Here is a 22,558-nt window from a genome sequence, read left to right as displayed (position 1 = left end):
TTGGGATAGAAATATTATGCAATTTATTCACCGTTTACTCTATCTTTCTCAAACAGAAAGATAAACAATTTTCTTGCCATTTACTTGCCTGCTTCTCAAGCCGCACACATAGTCATCCTTGACCACAGATCTTCCAAATATTACAGTGCTGACATGATCACTGTCACTTGTGGGTGGTGTCTGACGGGTGATGGAAAACCAAATACTTTGGATCTTCAGAACCACAAAGTTTATTGCTTCTGCTTCATCAGAATGTTGTTCATAAGTAGGTTGTTTCATTGAGTTATAAGTAGAGATTATTAGGGCTCTCCATAAATTGATGAAAATAAACATCATTGTAATCATACATGAAGCCTGAAAAAATATCCCTAGCCACAGGTTGGATGAAAAACTAGCCAGTTTAACTGCTCCAAAACAATATGAAACTACAGTCTGGAGGGAAAGAATCCAAGTATGAAAACTCCACTCACTTTGGCCAAATGTTAGGTACCCAAATGATGTGAATACAGAAAAGTATACGGCCGCAAACAGAGTCAAATTAACAAACTCAGGAAAAGCTACTGACATTGTTTTTTCTGCAAGGCGCACATTGTACAAGAATCTGAAATATCGGTATGGTTTCAAAATCAGAAGGAAGACCAAAAAACCTGAAATCATCATGTAGAGTTGATCGATTTGGGAAACTACATGGAAGGGAACAAATTGTTCTGGATTAAGTAGATGAAATTCCAACAATGTAAATGCCAGCTTAAATTTCAGTGCAATTAACAACAGAAAAAACATAGAGGTTGTCTTTATTGCAAAGTTATTTACGTTAGTTGCTGTTTGAAGATAACCTATCCTTTCTTGACGTAACATGTTAAATTCATCAGCAAGATAAAAGGCAAGAATATACACTATAACTCCATATACAACCCTCTTAGAGGTGGGTTCATACTGGAAAATAGAGAGTTTGTAAGAATGAACTACCAAACTTGAATTAACGACACCTACATCAGTAGTCTCAAATACGATAGAAATGCTGCAGAATAGATCCACATCTGGATTAAAAGTTGTTAACTCAAAAATCACTGCCCAGGTCCGATTATCAAGCCAGTTGTTTCTTTGCAGATCATCCATCCTCATTGTTGTATTGGGTTGTTGCTCTCCAGGAAAAAAATAAAAGGAATATCCTCCAGGACCGTATGAATCTACAACACCATAGGATTTATATTCCCATTGGTCAATGTCTGACTGGTATGTAAATCCTTGAAAACTGCTGGAGTGCTTGGAAGTTGGTTGATTGGTTGGGATTGTCCATGACCCAAGATAGTTACTTTGATCTTCTGGATCACTGTTATATTTATAGCGGCAGTGGCTTTCACTAATCATATGACCTTGCGCAAAGTTGCGAGCAGGGAAACATTCCTTTTCAGTATTCTTCGCTCTTACTTGCCTCATTCTGGGCAAACCAAGAATTTTAGACCAAGATTCTGAAACATAGGTAGGGTGGTAGTCATTATGTATTAAGGGCAGAAAGACGTTGCTCGTCCACATGTAAATATGCTCCAGCTTATTTACATCTGATAAACCAAACGAGAATTGATTATATATAGCTTTATTGTAATAAAAAGTGGTGGTGGGTTCTGCAGAAAATGCAGCAATGAAAACACAGGATGAATAGACAAGGTGAATTACAATGTCCTTTACAAACACAAATGCTAAGTGTTGAGCCCTTACTCTTTTCCTCAAGACTATGACTTCATCCTCTGTTAAAGGTTCATATTCCTTGCTGTGTCTAAGTTTGGAAAGATCATGGTGAATCTTTCTCAGATCTTTCTCATCCACACTTGATTGGATCAGCTTCATATTCTGGTACTGTTCTGTGCTTATCCAGGGGATGTTTTTACAGTATTTGAGACTTATAGTACTCATAGCAGATATGAGAGACAACTTCATGGTTTGCAGCAAAAACACACTCTCAAAAAATGATGTCATGGATGCTATAAACCACTCCATTGATGTTGTATAGCCATAGGTCAAACCATATAATATAATGAAAGATGAAGAAACTCCAGATATGAGAAAGACCAGTGTCCAAGAGACATATCTGCACCACCATGAAAAGCGTGGCATTTTATTAAAGAACATGAACTCTGGGTGCAGCGGCTCCTCTTTTTCGAAAGTAGTACTTGTGTCCTTGTCTGTTGCATTGTTGTTGCTAGCATTGCTTTCTGATAATGGCAGATGCTGGTCTTTCCCATTTGAATATGCTGATTTGCCTTCTTTCTCAAGGGTTTCAGGCATAAGAGAGGGGCTTCTTTTTGACCCATTTCTCGTGTTATGCAGCAAAGGCTTCTCCTCGGAATATGTAAACAAGATTTGTATGGTCAGTTGTAAAGGAATAGAAAACAAAGCACTCACAAATCCAATATACATGGATTTCAAATACCGTAGTTGCACTGAAAGAATCTCCCGATCATCTGCACCACTGAAGAACATGATGTTGAATAGCAAATTACACAGCATTATTACTAAGCAACAAGATACCCTTTGTACCCTCGTGAAAGAACCGGTGACAACCTGAGAAAATATTGAGAGCCATATATGATTGTCTTCCAAGTCCTTGGCAAAGCTTATCCAGAAGTAATCCATTTTATCTAAGCTTGATTTTAGGTTTTTAGCAACAATTGATCGTTCTATTTTGCCATCAGCCTTGCCAAGACCTAACCAGTTTCTACATATAAACAGCCAATATTTTTTAGTGTGCATATTTTGTACTTTGATTCTGCTTAAGAACCAGTTAGGGGAGGAACCCCCTGTGTTGTGCCAGACATGAAGAGAAAGAAGATCCCCTAAATCATATTTAGTAGTTAGGAGAAATGTGTCAACAGCTGCACGAAAGAGAGTTGGAAACTGTGGGTGTTTCAAGTGATGTACATCACTGACACCATTTTTACCTATCAATTCAAGAAAAACATCTGCTGTGGTTCCTGATCCCAAGCGACTTCCTGTGTATACAGTGACCACGTAGCGCACTTTATGGTAGGGGTCATTGTCAGGTAAAACTAGTATTTTGTTTTTTCTTTTCAAATCAGCTTTATCTTTGATCATGGCCCAGGTAGTACACAAGATGTAGGCTGAAAAAATGAAAAACACAGCCAGCATTGTCACTGGGTTTGTGTCAAAGTCTGCTGAGAGGACCTTGTTTATATCCAAAGGATTAGGGTACAAAATGAAGCTGCCAGCTACAAATCTGACAGCATGAGAAGCCTCCTGTGGTCGGCGTCTACTTCTTGTTGTGCTGTGGGCTTTTGCGTCACAGATGCAGTGTATCTTGGACCAGGTGGTCTGAGAGCCCAGACGGCACAATCCTTCTTTCCACTGTTTCTGAATGCCATCCATACCTAGACAATTGGGTGTATAAACAGCAATGCGGACAATCTTTCTGGTTTGTCCTCTCACAATTGGGTGTGATTGTAGTACAACTGAAATGTTCCACTTGCTTGCTTTATTGCCTTGGAGTGGAGACTGAAGCAATGACTGAGGAAGACAAAGTATGCGCACAGCCTTAAATGCACAGTTAGTGATGCCAGGATTCATTTCACGTGGTGCTGGAGGTTTGTCATGGAAAACAATATAAGAAGCTATTGGAGAATGGCTGACATTGAGTCCCAGATAGATAGATATGTTGAAAGTAACTTTCATATTGCACAAAATCTGGATAAATACATACTTGAAGTTTCCTTTGACTTCAATACTAAATCCACCAGTTGTTTTGGAAAGCTTTTTATCTGGCCCAATTGTCAGATTAAATGTTGCAAAGTCCTTATTTTTCCTTGCCATGATAACTTCCACCACCTCGGGGGTAACCCCCAAGATATCACTATTAGCTTTCACTCCTACCATTTTGAATCCAGTCACTACTGTATGAATATCTGCTGCATCTGCCATCCAAGGGAAGGGATTCTCTTCAAACACATAATGCACTGTGGAAACCACAGCATCTGCTGGTAACTCAATGTGGTTCTCCTGCTTCAGCTGAGGATAAAAGTAGTTCTTGCATTGTCTTCCCTTAGAGAAAGTCCTAGAAACCTCCCACTTTTCACCTTTCCATAAGTGAATTGACCAGTTTTTAGCTTCCATATTAGTTTCATGTTCCCCAGGGACTTTACCTTGTAAGATGAGGTCAGCTAATATTCCTGTCACAGAAATTATTTCTTTAATTGCATTGACATTGACATTTCTATGGTTTAAGAGAGAAGCACTCAACACATTGGACAAGCCAGTAAATATACCATTACCAAGGACTTCTGCTTCCTGAGACCCTAGATCTTTGTCCCTGAGCCTTTTGAGAGCTTCAGTGGCCTCTTTTAGTGTTCTGACTGCAAACAGTTGTGCTTTCCTATTAACTTCATTAGCATCCTGTGTCACCTGACAAATACTTGAGACCGTTTGGGCTATCATCTGTATTTCAGTCAAAGGAATCACTGCAGACACATTAAGGAGGATTTCCCGCAAATCAGTTTTAGAGCCTTGACTGGTTGGCAAAGTCTCAATATTATTTAATACAGAGGCCACCATATAGGTAAGAAAGCCTATATTAAAGTAATCTTTAGTTTCAAGGAAAAAGGACATGGGGCCACTTTGCCCACTGATTAAACCATACAGTTCACGGAGAAGAACAGCTGGTTTACTTCTTGGATCATAAACATTTGCTTTCAAAGTTACTTCAGAAAATACTCCATAGGCATCATATACTTGAACATATATGTCTAAGGCATACTTTTTAGATGAAATACCAGCAGGGAGAAATGATGGAGGGGTTTTTTGCTGATGACCAATATACACTATTATTCCAAATGTATTATTTTGCGCAGAAGATATTGCAGTCATTTTTGTTAGATCTGAATGTGCTATCACTTTGTATGTAAGAGGTCCATTTTTTTCTTCAAATCCAGTACACTGGACAATGAATTTTGTACGGAATGCTATGCCTTCCCTTGGATAAATGATACATTTTCCAGTCTGAGGTGGAGAGCTAACATAAAATGAATGCCTATAAACAGCTGATTGTTTTCCCTTTGTGCTTACTTTCAGGCTAAGAGTATAGAATTTGTCTTCCATGTATCTGAATGCCAATGAATTTATATGCATGTATGGCTTTGATCTCCCAGTTGTAGTTTTGGAAGCCCAATCAAAATGTATTTCCTTAGAGTTTGCTGAAAGAAGTGACCAAAGGTAGACTGTTTGACTAGTTTTTGCACAATTTAGACATCTTGCGGACAGAATGAATCGCTCTGTTACTTTGATGGTTTCCCCACAATTTTCTAAACAAGTGGCATCCAGTATAGGTACAGAACCAGGCAGCACATGAACTGTTTGGAATGCATGGGCTGATTTGTGCTGCTTCAGAATTACTAGAATAAAATAATATTTTGTGTTTGCCTGAAATGTATTAGGTTCTACTTTTTGAACGGGAGCACTTGAATGTCTCCAGCGTATATCTACTTGATTTGGACAGCATTTTCCCTCTGGGCTCAACCTCATTGTTGAATAGTCCAATTCCCGTTTGGTGCAATACCAATTAAAGGTGATTCCTTCAAGGGGGTTGGCTGAATAAGGATCAGAAGAAGCAGATGCATCCAAAGTCCAATGATCAGAAACACCAACTGTCCGGAACAAACCACCAGCTATGATTGCTACCAGGTCATTTTCTAGAATTTGGAGAAATACTGAATCAGACTCCATGATTTTTATATTATATGCAGGAAGGTACACTGTCATGGTCATATTTACATGATGAAAGCCATAAAATAAGACATTTCTAGGTATATGAAATATGATTCCACTTGTATTTATCTCATCAGGTAACTTAAGAGGATTTGGCCAGTCTGGAATAGAATATGCAGCTTCAAGGCTATAGATTTTCCACAGTATATCTATATCTGCACTTGTCCTGCACTGTGCCTTTGCAGTTGCTTGCAAGGTAATTGCTGACTCTCTCTTATAATGTATGATTGGATCAGAGAAATCGGGTTTATGGATTATAGCTGTCAGTTCATGACAGTAACTTTGCTGACAGGCCACTGTTGGGTGTAGGACCTTTGACGTGAAAGTATTGATACTGGCTTTTAAAACGGCACGTGCAAGTCCACTTTTGCTGCAATTCACTTTGGCTACAAAGCCCATGTATTGTGAAGGTTGGATAGATAAAACAGCAGGAGGGAGAAAATGGGCAGCATCTTTGACACCGTTACTGTAAGAATAAGTGTTGTTCCAAAGGTGGTACTCTTTCCTGGAATCAAAAAGTTGAAGGTTAAAGACCCACTCACACTGCAGCAGTGGATGTTGCACGGGAATAAACCACACAATATAGACCAAACTTTTGTCAGGAGAATGTCCATTGAAAACGTGAACTTCAATATCTTTTTCTCCTAGAGACCTGAACAAAGTCCCTTTCCGGTTCAGATACACATGGATGCTGAACTTGGACAATTGCAGCTGCATGAATTCAACAATGATCAGGTAACAGAGGCTCTGCTCCTCGTAAAAGATATAGTGGGAGCTGTAGCCCTTCCTATTGGTAGGAGGAGTGCTGTCTTCCTGTGTAGAATGGTACAATCCCAGTGTATGGCTAAAAATGTAGACGCCTCTTCTGGTTTTCTGTGGATTGAGTGTGAGATAAGTTGCGGCTCCAGTGCTTGCTCTGAAAATCAAAGTCTCATTAAAGAAATCAAGTTTTCCTGCCAGGTGTTCAGGCATCTTCTCATTAGTAAGAAAATAGACACTGGCCACCACTTTCTCCCTGGAATTTTGTGGTTTGCGAACAGCACAGAAATCACTTTGCAGAGCAAAAGGATTATAACTGTAGGAGTCAGACCATTCCTCCACACCCTGTACATCCACCAGTGTGTAAGCTGTTATTTTGGAGCTGAGGGGTTGGAGAGTCCATGAAAGATTGAGGGTCCTGTGAGGAAGGCTGAGCAGTGTGGAGGAGGTGCTGAACACATGGAGCAGAGTAGGCTGCACATAGAAGCTCAGGCTACGTCCAAGTGGAGGCCCATTCTCAATATGGAGTGAAGCGGTGTAGAATCCACGGAGGTGGTAGCGCACAGTTATGTAGTAGCTGTAATATGATGTACACGCTTGGTGCATTTCTGCATGAGGATAAACAGTAGGTGCAAGTGGCTCGCTATAGAGGTTGCTGGGGATGAGGAGGTCTTCAGGAATACCCCCTTGACTCTTGAAGCGGTAACTCCAGGTGGAACTCTTGAGGCGTGCGCACCAACCCAGCTGCACTGGTTGCCACTCATGAATAGGTAAAGTACGGGGCGAGAGGAGGAAAAGACGGACATCCTGCCTGGAAATTTCAATTGTTAGGTTCTTATGAGCACATGTGGCTACATGGCACGAAACGGATACACACTGCACTGTGACACGAATAAAAGCCCATGGTGGATGGAGGCCTCCCCGAGTCAGAGCTGCACCTAACACCAGCTCACCTGACCAGCGATTTGTATTCTTTACCAAGGTGGAGTCTTGGTACCACTGACAATGAGGAGGGGGTATGGTGTCCAGCTTTTCCTCTTTGATCTCTGAAGGCAGACTTTGGGCTCTTGAATACTTCAGGTCAATTCTCTCATCCCAGAAGCATGAAACACGAAGTTCATTGTCATGCTTCTGATAGACACGGTGTTGTGGGTTTGAGCAGGTGACCAACAGTGGGGGTGGTAGAAAACGAAAGGGTACAGCTGTTGCATACTGAGAACAGTAACAGAAGAGGAAGACAAGGAGCATCTTTGGTATGATGGCTCAGGAGCAGCAGCTGTCTACCAGCATCAGCAGTTCCCACACACAATAATTGTTTTAATTCTAGAATCTTTTGCCTGTTGCCCCAAGCAACTAAGGTTCACGTGCATACAGAAGTAACATTTCTTTCTTTATATTCCTGATTCCTCTTCAATATATGTGTGTGTGTGTGTGTGTGTGTGTGTGTGTGTATATATATATATATATGCTTTCGTAGATTTTCACGGGTACAGGAATGCAGGTGGACACCAAAACCTGCATATATATATATATATATATATATATATATATATACACACACACATACATACATACAAGTTGATCCTGATCTTTTTAAATATAAAGCAATGATTATGTTTGTGCTGTACAAATGAATAAAAGGTTATGTATATTTAATTGAATAAATTGCTGGCTGTTTGCATTTTAGAAATTCCATAGGCTATTATTTTGCCTTCATTGATTTGAAAGTAGCATGCAGTAATATCGATAGACTCCCACTGGGTCAGAAATTATAAACAGTAAATACAGTCGCCTATTTCCTATACATCAGTACAGTGGTACCCAGGGGCGCCAACTTATAAAAAATATTGGGGGGGCCCATACCGGGGTCCTGCCCCGGGAAGTTTTCTAAATTTTAGATGAAAATTAGTGAGTTTTAAAGTTTTTTAAAAGTATTTTAGAGTCATATGATCAACATTAGAACCCCGAAAACTCGACTCTCTATAACTCCACACTCCGGGAAACTCGACAAGCCTGAAACACTTTTTGGCTTTGAAAAAAGAAACAAAACATAAACACGCACGGTATTTTCGTAAAAAGCTAATTTAATTTACAGTAACAATTATGCTTATAGACTATTACAGAGCAGTGAATATATAGCTCTGAAAAGACTGAAATGATATTTAAATAAATCCTAAACTATCATTAAAAGAATAAAACATAAAATATTGCTGTCGCACAGTAATAGCACTTTGATTAATAAGTGAAATAGCTAATTTAAGCTTACTTTGAATAAGGCTGAGGGTTCATTAAATAAAAATAATATCTCAAAGTTAATGCTTTAATACAGTTAATAAAGTTAATACAGTATGCCTAATACTGTATGTAAATACTGTAATACTGTATGTAAATAACGGGCTTTAATTGGGTCTTACACCCTAAAAATATTTAAGTATTTGAAAATAACAATTACAGTACTATAGTAATATAGAAATACAGTACTAAACTAGTACTAATATTTCGAAACTGAAAATTTAACATTCTGTATGTATTTAATTCTCTATTTTATAAAGATTTTTAATATCTGACAGTGAGTTTGGAGTAGCCCAATGCAAAAATCCTGAGGATCCATGTGGATCCATGCTTTGTAACCACGTTTTTGCACCACTGTGACCCTAGGCAACAGTGGGTGCGTGATTTTTTTGGTGCAAGATGTAGCCATGGACATGCTATGTGATCTGATGGTGAATTTGGCAATGCAAAGATCCTGAGGATCCATGTGGATCCGTGCTTTGTAACCACGTTTTTGCACCATTGCAGCCCCAGGCAACAGTGGGTGCGTGATTTTTTTGGTACAGACTGTAGCCATGGACATGTAATGTGATCTGATGGTGAATTTGGGGTGACCCAATGCAAAAATCCTGAGGATCCATGTGGATCCGTGCTTTGTCACCACGTTTTAAATGGGGAGGGAAGGAAAAACACAGAAGGGACAAGAAGCACAAGAGGGGTGTGCGGAGAAGCAGCTGGCTAAGAATGCAGGGGAGGAGTTTAACGGGGTGGGGGGGAGGAAAGGAAGGCAAAAGTCCCCCCCCCCCAAGCCAGCCCTCTCTCTCTCTCTCCCACCTGCGAGTCCCTAGAGCACGGAGAGGAGGAGGTGGTGGGCTGGAGCCGGCACGCAGTGTGACTAGGAAAGAATTAGAAGGAAGGACTCGATCCTTTCCTTAACCCTCTGCTTGCCAGGAGGGCAGGGGATTCCCTGCTCTTTGTTGAGTTTGAGCAAACGCAGCAACAGAAGCGGGTGGGCAGTAAGACCCTGAGGCAGAATGCAGGAAAGCAGCATTCCGCCTTCCCTCCGCCCGACCGCCCGATCTGATTTTTGCCTGATTTTTGCCTATTTTTGCCCTTGCGCTCCGGCGAGTCAGCTCCAGGGACCACACATTCGCTCAATAACACGCACAGACATTTCCCCTTACTTTTTAGGAGAAAAAATCTGCGTGTTATAGAGCGAAGTTTACGGTAATAATTTTCTTAAATTATTGGGGGGCTGAGCCCCCCCAAACGAATTTTTGAGGGGGCTCGGGCCCCCTCAGGCCCCATGGAGCCGGCGCCTATGGTGGTACCTCAGGTTAAGTACTTAATTCGTTCCAGAGGTCCGTTCTTAACCTGAAACTGTTCTTAACCTGAAGCACCACTTTAGCTAATGGGGCCTCCTGCTGCTGCCACACCACCGGAGCACGATTTCTGTTCTCATCCTGAAACAAGGTTCTTAACCTGAAGCACTATTTCTGGGTTAGCAGAGTCTGTAACCTGAAGCGTATGTAACCTGAGGTACCACTGTATAGGTTAAAATTACCTAGAAAATATAGACACTTGTTAGCACCAGCAATTATATATACTGACATTTTTAAATTTAATTTTTATATGAATGATATGGTTTAAGTTTTAGATGAGTTGAAATTCGCTCCTGTTGCTATTTTGTATCAAAAGTTGTTATTACTGATGTATTTCTTTTATCCATGATTTGATTATGGATGGTAAGACAGGGTTGTCTACTGGCCCCAGCATTGTTTAGTTTTTACATTAACTCACTGGTGACTCACATGGCCAATGATGCATTCCACCCCCCCAAATTAGCAGGCCGATCTCTGAATGTTCTTCTGTACGCGGATGACGCCACACTTCTTGCCAGATCCCCTATTGGACTGAGGAGAATGTTGCAAGCTCTACATGAATACTGTGTTCAGCATGAGCTCCAACCCAACTACGCTAAGACCAAGACTAAAAGAGGTACATGTGAAAAGGATCTAGGAGTCTTGGTTGACCACAAACTTGACATGAGCCAACAGTGTGACGCGGCAGCTAAAAAAGCCAATGCAATTCTGGGCTGCATCAATAGGAGTATTGCATCTAGATCAAGGGAAGTAATAGTGCCACTGTATTCTGCTCTGGTCAGACCTCACCTGGAGTACTGTGTCCAGTTCTGGGCACCACAGTTCAAGAAGGACACTGACAAAGAAGAGAAGAAGAAGAAGAGTTTGGATTTGATATCCCGCCTTTCACTCCCCTTCAGGAGTCTCAAAGCGGCTAACAATCTCCTTTCCCTTCCTCCCCCACAACAAACACTCTGTGAGGTGAGTGGGGCTGAGAGACTTCAGAGAAGTGTGACTGGCCCAAGGTCACCCAGCAGCTGCATGTGGAGGAGCGGAGACTCGAACCCGGTTCCCCAGATTACAAGACTACCGCTCTTAACCACTACACCACACTGGAACAAACTGGAACGTGTCCAGCGGAGGGCAACCAAAATGGTCAAAGGCCTGGAAACATTGCCTTATGAAGAACGGCTAAGGGAGCTGGGCATGTTTAGCCTGGAGAAGAGGAGGTTAAGGGGTGATATGATAGCCATGTTCAAATATATAAAAGGATGTCACATAGAGGAGGGAGAAAGGTTGTTTTCTGCTGCTCCAGAGAAGCGGACACGGAGCAATGGCTCCAAACTACAAGAAAGAAGATTCCACCTAAACATTAGGAAGAGCTTCCTGACAGTAAGAGCTGTTCGACAGTGGAATTTGCTGCCAAGGAGTGTGGTGGAGTCTCCTTCTTTGGAGGTCTTTAAGCAGAGGCTTGACAACCATATGTCAGGAGTGCTCTGATGGTGTTTCCTGCTTGGCAGGGGGTTGGACTCGATGGCCCTTGTGGTCTCTTCCAACTCTATGATTCTATGATTCTATGAGGAAGCCGAGTTGGTTTGCATTATCAAGACTTGTCTGGATGAGCACGGTGGATATGGTCTCACCCTGCTTTGCCCACCTGGGTATTCAGTGGAGCAATGAGCACACTTTGGGGTCAGACAGAATTTACTGTAGTCTATAGGAATTATTTCTCTCTCCAGGCTTTGCCCTGCTTGAATGGAGACCTAGAGGGCTTGTGCCTGGTACTGGACAGTTGGTACAGATTAAGGATTCTGCCTCACTGCCCAGCAGTCTCCCTGCCTGAGCTGACAGAGATAGTCTTGGAGGTGGAGCTGAGGACTCCAAAACTGTTGGTTCCATTAATTCTGGGGCATCTCAGGACCTTATGGCTGCTATGTTGAAGTCCTGACTGACTTGTGGAATACACAAATGCCCTTGGGCCATGATCACTCCTACGTGTCCTCTCCTGCTTTACCTTCTTCTTTTTCTTCTTTGATCACTTGTAGCAGAGTCAGATTGTCTTCCATGAACACAGTATTAACAGTGAGTCCATTATGGGGTTTTGGAAGATGCCTGTGCATGAATCAGATCAGTGCATGCTGACCACCGCACAGTCTTTGCAGTAAGGCTCTGTTACGATAGCATGCTGCAGCCTTCATTTGCCTTCACAGCCATTGTAACATATCACTTATCTTCTGCCTATTTTGCCATTGAGGACTTCCTGGATCATTCTTTGTCTAGTGCAGGGATAGGCAACCTAAGGCCCTGGGGCCAGATGTGGGCCCAACCACCTTCTAAATCTGGCCCGCAGATGGTCTGGGAATCAGTGTGTTTGTAAATGAGTGGAATGTGTCCTTTTATTTAAAATGCATCTCTGGGTTATTTGTGGAGCATAGGAATTTGTTCATTCCCCCCCCCCAAAAAAAAAATAGTCCGCCCCCCCCCACAAGGTCTGAGGGACAGTGGACTAGCCCATGGCTGAAATAGGTTGCTGACCCCTGGTCTAACTCCTTCCCCTTGACCTTACTGCCTTGGGTGACCCTACCAGGAGTACGAGACTCCGGACGGCTTCGCTCACAAGGGTCATAGGAACATTCAAGCCCACTCCGCATGACAAGGTGATGATCCTGCTTTATACAGCCCATCAAGTTGAGGGACATGAAATATACTCAGAGGCGAGAGTGGATTTCATGCTCTTTATTCAGCTCATAGTGGTGAGGAGGAATGAAAGTTTCCCCAAAATATCTGCTTTATATACATTATTTACACAATGGGTCGCACGTGATTGGCTAATTCTGGGATTCTCCTGTAGGCCAATCAGGTTGTGGATTCACTTCCACCTGGAGCTGGATTGGGTGGCTCCTGCAGACCAATCATACTGCTGCATTGTTCTAGGACGGATCAGACTGCTGCATTTTGGATCCTATTGTTCTAGGACCAATCAGACTGCTGCATTTTGGATCCTATTCAACTCAGTACATAACAGGACAGATGTAAACAGGGCTTTTTTCAGCCAGAATATGCCACAACTCAGTTCCAGCAACTCTCAGGTAGCGTTCAAAATTAGCTGGGTGCTAGCCCTTTGTGAGGAAACGGATTTGTCCAGGTGCCAGGTCAGTGCCTAATGTCTCCACCTGGCCAGGCTGGTGTGGCTGCAATGACATGCCAGTCAGCAGGTGTGCACAGCACCAAAAGACTCACTCCTGCTCCCCAGCTGAGAGAGCCCCCATCCCGCTCCGGCTTGCAGGCCAGCCCCACTCTGCTTTGCACCCTGGGCCTTGCAGACTTCGCCCCCGTGTCACACGTCAGGTTCTGTGCACTTGGCTACCGCCGCCTGTTCCATCCTCAGGGAGGGGGGGGGGAAGCGGGAAGAAAGAGGTAGCTCACCGGCCCCCATGCTGGCGAAGGAAGCCTCAGGAAGGAGCCCCAAGGAAAGAGAGATGGGCTGGCTCATCTGGGGAGCTGAGCGGCAGGCCTGCAAAGCGCTGGGCTCCCATGGGGAGAGCTGAGGTGGTTTAGAGCCAAACCATGATGTTTGGCTGATGATACATTGTGATGTTGAAAATCTAACATTGCCTAACCCCACCCCCCACCCCCACCCCAGTTACGCATTTGCAGCAAGTCACACTGGCATCACACAATTCTCACAACTTTATAGTTTCACCCTCAAAAGGCCACCAAGTTATGGGCCACTGTATTCCTTCCCATACTCGGATGGGGGTCTGACCTTGAAATCCAGAGGGGTCAGGGAGAGGATGAAGGCCTCTGTGACAGAATAGCAGGCCATTGCTCCAAAAAGTGAACAAAAGAAGCTTCCCTAACACCATTGATGAGGTCATTATTTCCATCCGAGCAAAGCCTGAGAAGGAAGCCATGAGGTCGTTTCCCCCCACCCGCCCCAAGAATCCTGAGAGGTACACGTGTATGCACCACACATGTGAAACAAGTAGGCACGCACCTACATTCTCGGCACACTTAAGAAATTAAAGTGGCCCAAATTTAAATGCTTTCCGTTTAAGACACGTAGCCCCAAACTGGGTAATGAAATAGGCACTTCCTCTAAAAATAAAAAAGGGATGATCCTCGCAGGCCACGCAAAGCCCGTCGCCTCCCCGCCCCCCCGCCAGCCCGGGTCCCCGAGGGCGCGGGGCAGCCAGGCTGGTTCCTCCGGCCAAGCCCCTCTTTCGAGAGGGCGTCGCGAGGGGGCGCCGAAACCTCGCCTCTCGCTGCTCCGCGTTGGCTTTTTCCTCCCCGCCCGTTCCGGACTCGGGGCGGCGGCGACTCCTCTCTCTCTCTCGGCGGGAGCATGGCGCATCTCCGCGACTGCAAGGTCAGTTCCGGGGTGAGAAATGGGGGGCGAAGGCGCGGGGAGGGACCGGGAGAAAGGGAGAAGCGCGGCTTTGGCTGGAGCACTGGGTCCCGCCGCGCTTACTCGGGAGAAAGGGCGGAGGGCGCGCGAGGAGGCGTTCTTTACGCGGTGGAAATGGAAAACTTGGAGCAGGAACCCTTTGAAAATGCTTTATTTGATGCGACTCAGAAGCAAGTCCGGTTGAATTCAACGGTGCTTACTCCCAGGGAAACGGGGCTAGGATCGCAGCCTTAATCTGCTCAATGCAGTTGATTTTGAATCTTTCTAAGTTGTATAATCTACGTTCAGAAACATAAAGGTTTTACAATGCAGCTATTAACTAAAAAGGCAGAGATAAAACACAACATACTGGAAAATTAAACAGTGGTAAAAGTCCGTGGACATAAAATGGCTTTGTGTTTGGTCGTAATTTCTTCCTCAAACCTGCAGAGACAACAGGATAATTGCATGAACCATGTAAGGGCATTTCCACTTGAGGCTCAAAGCTCAAAGGTTCTCTTGTCATCCGGTTATACATTGACCAAAATGCTCACTTTCACATTTCCTTCTCATGATGACACTGTAATAGCAGAAGAGAGATTTTAGAGGCTCTGTGGGAAAGTGCATTGTTGAACCTTAATACGGTTAATGTTCTTAAACCCCTAAGTTTTAGGCATGATGGGCAAGTCAGCATTGCTTTGGTGGGCGTGATGGTGGGCAGGGCTTCTTCCAGCCCAGCCCCATCTTCTGCCTCTTGCCCCTGGGCCCTTTCTCTGCCAGCTGGTGCCTGAGTTTGCTTCTTTCCTCCCCCCTCCCTGTCCCTTTCCCCTTGGCTGCAGTGCCTGTGGGATTGTAAGCCTGCAGGACGAAGCTGTCTTGTTTTAATTGATTGTATTCAAGTTTCTCTGGGAGCCTTTTTTTGGCTGAAGAGCAAGGGTACAAATGCTCTCAATTATTATTTTATTTATTAAATTTCAATACCACTCTTCATCTGAAGAGGACAGTTAACAATTCATGTATTTATTAAACTGCTTTGAGATTTTACTACACTCAAGTAGTATATAAAATTTAAGTGTTTGTGTGTAAAAAATTTTAAGTGTTTTTCTGTTATGACTTCAGAGTTTCCAGAATTTTAATATTTCTACATCAGAGATAAATCAAGCCTTGTCTTATGCCTTCCAGGCCTGGCATGATGCGGGACTTGTTCTTTCAACCACAAGTAATGAGGCCTGTAAAATGTATGATGCTGCCCTGACTCAGGTAGGAAAGAAGAAGAGATTATTGCACATAAAAACAATATTTATTCTAATGGATAACCTTTTGTAAATATTTGATATGTTTTCCCATATATTTTGGAGGGGTGAAGTAAGAAAATTGCAATTACAGAGGGGCCGTGTTAGTCTTTCAGGTGTGAAGGGAAAATCCATATCAATAAAGGGAAAATAAAGATCCCCTTTAGTGATAAAATTCCCTTTAGTTTGCTTTTGCATGCTCTCAAAAAGTATGAAGAAAGGTGAAGGCAATGGCTGTTTGATAAATGAATATTTTTATTACATTTACATACCACCTTAATCTTCCGAGGAACTCAAGGTGGTGCACCTGGTTCCCCTCCTCCCCATTTCACCCTGGGAGGGGGCACCTGGCCCTGGTCACCCAGTGAGCTTCTGGACTAGCTGGGGATTTCAGCCCTGGTCTCCCAGGTTCTTGATGAGTGGAGTGAGCAGGAACACAGCCCCTAGTTAGACTCTAATAGCAGTAGTTAGAGTATAGTTGCATTTAAAAGATATGGTTGCTGCTGTGTCTGAGAGCTATTATTTTTGTGAAGCTATCTAAAGCAATCTTTATTTTTATTCAATTTCTGTACCTCCCTTTATCCAAGGATCACAGGATTACAACATAAAAACACAAAAATACATAACATAGTAACAAACAAAAACAATAATCCCTCCCAATAAGTTTAAAAGGTAAAGGACCCCTGGACGGTTAAGTCCAGTCAAAGGCGACTCTGGGGTTGCGGCGCTCGTCTCACTTTTAGGCCGAGGGAGCCAGCGTTTGTCCACAGACAGCTTTCCGGGTCATGTGGGCAGCATGACTAAACCACTACTGGTTCACAGAGGACCATGACGAGTACCAGAGCACACGGAAACGCCGTTTACCTTCCTGACGGAGCGGTACCTATTTATCTACTTGCACTGGCATGCTTTCAAACTGCTAGGTTGGCAGGAGCTGGGACAGAGCAATGGGAGCTCACCCTGTCATGGGGATTCGAACTACCGACCTTCCGATCAGCATGCCCAAGAGGCTCAGTGGTTTAGACCACAGCGCCACTTGCGTCCCCAATAGTTTAAGAGGCCATAGAGAGTTTATTTAGCAAAAGGCCTGTTAAAGGAGGAGTCTTTTTGCCTGGCACCTAATGACACGTAATGAAGGCACCAGGTGAGCTTCCCTGGGGAAAGCATTCCACAAGTGGGCAGCCACCACAGAAAAGGCCTGTTCTAATGTTGTCGCCCTCTGGACCTCTTAAGCAGGGGACAAGCGAAGAAGGGCCTCGGATGATGATTGCAGGGTCCAGGTCAGTTCATACTGAGAGAGGCAGTCCTTAAAGCATTGCAGTCCTCAGCTGTTTAAGGCTCTATATTTCAAAACCAGCACTTTGAATTCAGCACAGAAACCAACTGGCAGCCAGTGCAGTCAAGCCAGGATTGGCATTCTATGCTCAAACCGTCTTGCTCTGGTGAGCAACGTAACCCCCAAATTCTGCACCACCTGAAGTTTCTGAACCATCTTCAGAGACAGTCCCAGTTTTCCTCCACTTGCCTTCAAGCCTTGCTGTAGCTTGTCTCATTGTCCTAAGTTCTGGAGTATACCATGGAGCCAAGCAGGCTCAGTGAAATGAGAGAGGTTGCTCATGAACTATAATGCAGCAGCCTGATACATTCAGATGTTCCAGAGGTCAGTCAGAACTTTGACAAGAGAACCAGTCATAGTAACTGGAAAATCCCCCAGAATCACCTTGAAACCCACTGGATCCATCAGTCTCCAAGGGCAGACCATCCTAATAAGTCCCCTGGCTCTGAAGAGGAAAAAAGGGTGCTGAAAAGGCAGTGATCTGACCTTGACAAGGAACTGATGTCCATATCCTCCACTTTCAGATCAATTTATTTATTTATTTATACATACATACATACCCCTCCCATCTGGCTGGGTTTCCCCAGCCATTCTGAGCGGCTCCCAATAGAATATTAAAAACATGATAAAACATCAAACATAAAAAACTTATCTGAACTGGGCTGCCTTCAGATGTTTTCTAAAAGTCAGGCAGTTGTATATTTCCTTGACATCTCATGGGAGGGCGCCACTACCGAGAAGGCCCTCTGCCTGTTTCCCTGTAACCTCACTTCTCGCAGTGAGGGAACCCCCAGAAGACCCTCAGCGCTGGACTTCAGTGTACCGAATGCATGATGGGGGTGGAGATGCTCCTTTGGGTATAAAAACGTTCCTGACCGGTTGAGAAATCAAGGTTCAGTGTGTGGCCTGCCACATGCAATGCACCAATGACATGTTGAACCACCCCATGATGCTCGTGGCAGCCATGAAGTCCTAAGCCACCCCAGAGACAGTTGCTTCAGTATGGCTCTTGGAAGTCCCCCAAAACCAGCAGTCTGGGAGTGCTCAACACTACCTTTAAAACCATCTCTGTCAGCTCAGGTAGGAAGACTGCTTGGCAGCGAGGCAGGTGGCAAACCAGCAGAATCCCCTTTTCTGTCCTGGTTGTTCAGTGCCAGGAACACACACTCTAGATTTCCCACCAAGTGTACAAACAGCCTGGAGAGAGAGAGAGGGGGAGAGAAAAATCTCCGGACCACAGTATCTCCTCCTCCCCAACACTCAAATCTGTCCTGATGCTGCTGCCCTAAGTAGCCAGGTGGGGACAGCTGGGTGAGATCAACTCTGCTCTGTTCACCCGTCCAGGCTCAGTGATGAGACCAGATGGGCTTCCTCATCCACAATCAGGTCATGGGTGAGGGAGGTCTTACTCCGAGCCAGCCTGGCATTCATCAACAGACCCAAGGGAGGAGGAGCTGGCACGTGGCACAGTCACTTAACTTTGTCTTTTATTCTGTATGTATGCCAAGCACCTTATTTGAAAATGTAGGGTAAACATACTTAAATAAAACAAGAGGAGTCGTGGACATTTGCCCACCCCCAACATAAATCTACATTTTTAGCCGTTTCTATTTTATCTGTAAGCTGCCTTGAGACCCAGTCTAGGAAAAAGGCAGGATATAAACAAATTTAATAATACTAATAACTGCCTGTGCCATTTGCCCCTCACCCAGCCTGCACCACCTCCCACACCATACCTCCCCCTACCCTGAACCACTGCAATTGGGGGACCTCCCTGCTCTCCCCAACATGAGATCTCCTCTCATTCAATAAAAACAAACAACAACACACCCACCACACACATTAAAAAGAGTTAAAACAATTGAAGCAGCAAAGCTTCCATGTGCAGCAACAGGACATGCTACAGTCAAGTCAGGAACAATCTTTTTTGCCCTTGCCTTTGCAGGAAATGCAGTGCTCAGGCCCCCGCCCCCCGCCCCCAGTAGTATCTTAGTTCCCAGAATAATGAACTCATCTCAGGAATAATTATCTCTCCCAGAGACTGGAATAACAGAATTAAAGTTGGTTAGTAGTTCTGAATTCTGTATACTGTATTAATGGAACTAAGAAAATCACCTTAAGAATATTCCCATGGATTGCCACATGAGCCAGAAGCGGAAATATATTACATTTGTTTTCTGCTTAATGTAAGATTCACTTGCATGAGATGATGAAAAGAAACTTATCTCTTCTTGAATTCTTAACCAGTGTATTGTTTGTATTTGTTACAGTATGTGACCTGGAAAAATGATAATAGTTTAGGGGGCCTTGAAGGAACTTTCTCAAAACTACAGGCAGCTGACCCTAATTTTTGTAAGTAACAAAACGACTTCAGTGCATCTTTGTGTGCCATAACGTTGTTTCCTTGTAGAAAATGTGAAGAATTGGCCAAAAAAGTGTGTGTGAGAGAGAGGTCGGAGGGGAGAGGGAGGGAGGGAGGGAGGGAGGTGCAATGCTTATTTTCTTTGGGACCATAATGGTTGAACTCAGACCCACTCTGGCCCCTGGGCTCACCTGCCTACCCATCCTCTCTCCTTCAGAAACTTATGCATTCAGCTTTTAGTTACCTGAGATTTGTCATTTCATCTCAACAGAAAAACTTCTCTTAACACTATATATGGTTACCTTAAAATAAACTTGCATTGTAAGCCATGATTTGAATCTAGATTGGCCAGTTTCTCACCATAGTTGGATCTTAAGTTTTGTTTTTCTTTTAAAAAAAGAAAAGCTAATGTTTCTAGTCTTCATGGGTTCAAATATATGGTGAAAAATACTTTGGATGTGATTCTTGGAGGTAAATGGATAGAACTTTTTTTTTTTTTTTTTACCTGGCCACCTTCTCTGTATTGAAACCAGGCAGGTTCCCTTGCTTCACTCTTTTTGGAATCTGGCGAAAACATTTCTGTTCATGCAAGCCTATCCACATATGTAAAAGTTGAGGTTAAAACACATCTTTTAAACCTATTGTTGATTTGAACTACCGGTATCTTTTTTATTTAAATACCTGTTTTTAACAGTCTTTTATTGATATTTTTAATGTTTTGTTTTTATTCTTTGTAAACCACATAGAGGTTCATTACAATCAGGCTTTCTGTATAGTTGAGAAAATAAAGAAATATGTTTGAGGAACAACAGTGTGGTGTAGTGGTTAAGAGCGGTAGTCTTGTAATCTGGGGAACCAGGTTCGATTCCCCGCTCCTCCACATGCAGCTGCTGGGTGACCTTGGGCCAGTCACACTTCTTTGAAGTCTCTCAGCCCCGCTCACCTCACAGAGTGTTTGTTGTGGGGGAGGAAGGGAAAGGAGATTGTTAGCCGCTTTGAGACTCCTGAAGGGGAGTGAAAGGCGGGATATCAAATCCAAACTCTTCTTCTTCTTCTTCTATTATATAACTAAAAGATGACTATAGCTTTTATTTGTTGAGGGCCCCATTTTCTTGGGCAATCTTTTGAGGGCTGCATACCCGAGCTCAAAGCAACTGGGAGCGCTTCATTCTCGCTTTCTTCCTCTCTCCCTCTTTCTGCCACCCCTTTCTTTCCCTGCCCGTCAAGGAGTTGCCAGTGGACACACAGATCACTCCTGTAATAAGTCTGAATTAATAATTTCCAGAGGGCTTGCCACCCTTTCTCATTCCATCACTCCATCAGTTTTGACTTTGTCCCCACTCCTCTCCTTCCAGGCTCCTCCTAATCTCTATGAAATTAGGTAAAGGACTGCAGGTTTTGTCCACTGATATAATCTTTTATGTAAAGTTTTTACTTCTGACTTTATCTGCAGTAATGGGTCATGTGATTTCAAATGGTTTGGTTCTGATTGGTACTGGGAGTTCACCTCGACTTGACAGAAAACTAGATGGTGCAATAAAGAAAATGGTGGCACTGTCACAGTCTCAGCCATTGACTGAACGAGAGAAATTACACGTTTCTGCATTGGAGCTCTTTGCTAATGGGTAAGTCCTTGGTTTTTAGGCAGTGAAGTTGGAAAGCTTTTTTGCCTTTTCTGTAAAAACTAGCTCTCAAAATCTGCAGAACAAGCAGTTTATTTTCATTTTCTCAGGGGCAATGTCTGTTGTAAAAAACTTGATTTGGTGTACCTGCCAGTGCTATTTTTCTAGAAAAGGAGGTGCTAGAACTCACCATGAACACCTCCCTCATTCTCTTGCAATGACATTGGCGCCCACCTGAGAGGTGCCGGAACTGAGTTCTGGTGAGTTCTGGCTGAAAAAAAGCCCTGGTACTTGCCCTCCCTACTTTCCTTTAAAACATTTCTGATTTTGCTTTTTTTCCTTTGCCAAACAAAGCTTTGCAACATCTACCCTTGGACCTAAGGCATAATGTTATATATATATATATTTCAAATTTTTTATTAATTTTCCACATTTTTAAACAAACAAACTAACAAACACAAATAAAAACTGAACTTAGTCCAATATTAATATCATAGTTAAATGACTTCCTCAAATTCCCTTGACTGAATTTCATTATATATCATTGTAATGCTTTTCCAAGACAGTTTCTCATAAAATTTACTTAATCCTTAACATCTTTGTCTCTTTTCATCTTCACTTTAAACATATTGTTTTATAATTTCACATATTTAAGTCCTTAGCCTATCTGTTATTTTGCAAGTATTTCTATTTAATTTATCTTAGCATATTTCGATAAATAGTCTTTAAATTTCTTCCATTCTTCCTGATGTTCCTCCTCCTTCTGGTCACTGATTCTTCCGGTCAGGTTGGCTAGCTCCGAAAAGTCCATCTTCATCTGCCATTCTTCCACTGTTGGTATTTCTTGTGTTTTCCAATTTTTGGCTAATAAATTTCAAGCTGCAGTTGTGGCATACAAAAACAGTCTAGCGTCTTTTTTGGGCAATTCCAAGCCTATTATTCCAAGAAGAAAGGCCTCTGGTTTCTTAACAAATGTATATTTCAACATTGTTTTCAACTCATTGTAAATCTTCTCCCAGAAGTCTTTCACCTTGGGACAGGTCCACCGCATATGGTAAAAGGTACCCTCCTTTTCTTTACATTTCCAGCATAGATTTTCACTATTGTGATGAATCTTTGCTAACTTTACAGGAGTCAAGTACCATCTATACATCATTTTCATTATATTTTCCTTTAACATTGTACATGCAGTGAACTTAACCCCTTTCCTCCACAACCTTTCCCAATCTTCAAACATTATGTTATGTCCCACATCTCTTGCCTAATCTATCATCACGGATTTAACTTGTTCATCCTTTGTATGCCACTCCAACAATAAATTATACATGTTAGACAAATTTTTAACAACTTTGTTTCCAATTTAGTTTTTTCCAAAGCAAAACCATTTTTCTTATCT

At 43.0% G+C, this 22,558-nt stretch overlaps 2 protein-coding genes across 4 annotated transcripts in view; one reads left to right on the top strand and one right to left on the bottom strand.

The window, feature by feature from the left end:
* On the bottom strand, positions 1–7,914 carry PKDREJ (polycystin family receptor for egg jelly). Its single transcript, XM_081861343.1, has one exon. The coding sequence runs from the start codon at positions 7,777–7,779 to the stop codon at positions 49–51; it is 7,731 nt and encodes a 2,576-aa protein (XP_081717469.1). The 5' UTR covers positions 7,780–7,914; the 3' UTR covers positions 1–48.
* A 6,582-nt stretch (positions 7,915–14,496) lies between these two features.
* TTC38 (tetratricopeptide repeat domain 38) overlaps positions 14,497–22,558 on the top strand; it is a 30,507-nt gene continuing 22,445 nt past the window's right edge. The window contains exons 1-4 of one of the 3 annotated variants that reach the window (XM_081861400.1): positions 14,497–14,532; positions 15,733–15,810; positions 19,449–19,530; positions 20,994–21,165. In XM_081861400.1, the coding sequence (XP_081717526.1) occupies positions 14,509–14,532; positions 15,733–15,810; positions 19,449–19,530; positions 20,994–21,165 (356 nt within the window). In that variant the 5' untranslated portion in view covers positions 14,497–14,508. Of the gene's footprint in view, positions 14,533–15,669; positions 15,811–19,166; positions 19,243–19,448; positions 19,531–20,993; positions 21,166–22,558 lie in introns of those variants that run through there. The other 2 variants (XM_081861399.1, XM_081861401.1) reach the window with 2 other exon arrangements.

This window comes from Podarcis erhardii, assembly GCF_964252035.2.
Source record: "Podarcis erhardii genome assembly, chromosome: 5".
Lineage (NCBI taxonomy): Eukaryota > Metazoa > Chordata > Lepidosauria > Squamata > Lacertidae > Podarcis > Podarcis erhardii.
The sequence above is the reverse complement of the archived record's forward strand: the minus strand, read 5'-3'. Positions and strand labels throughout refer to the sequence as shown.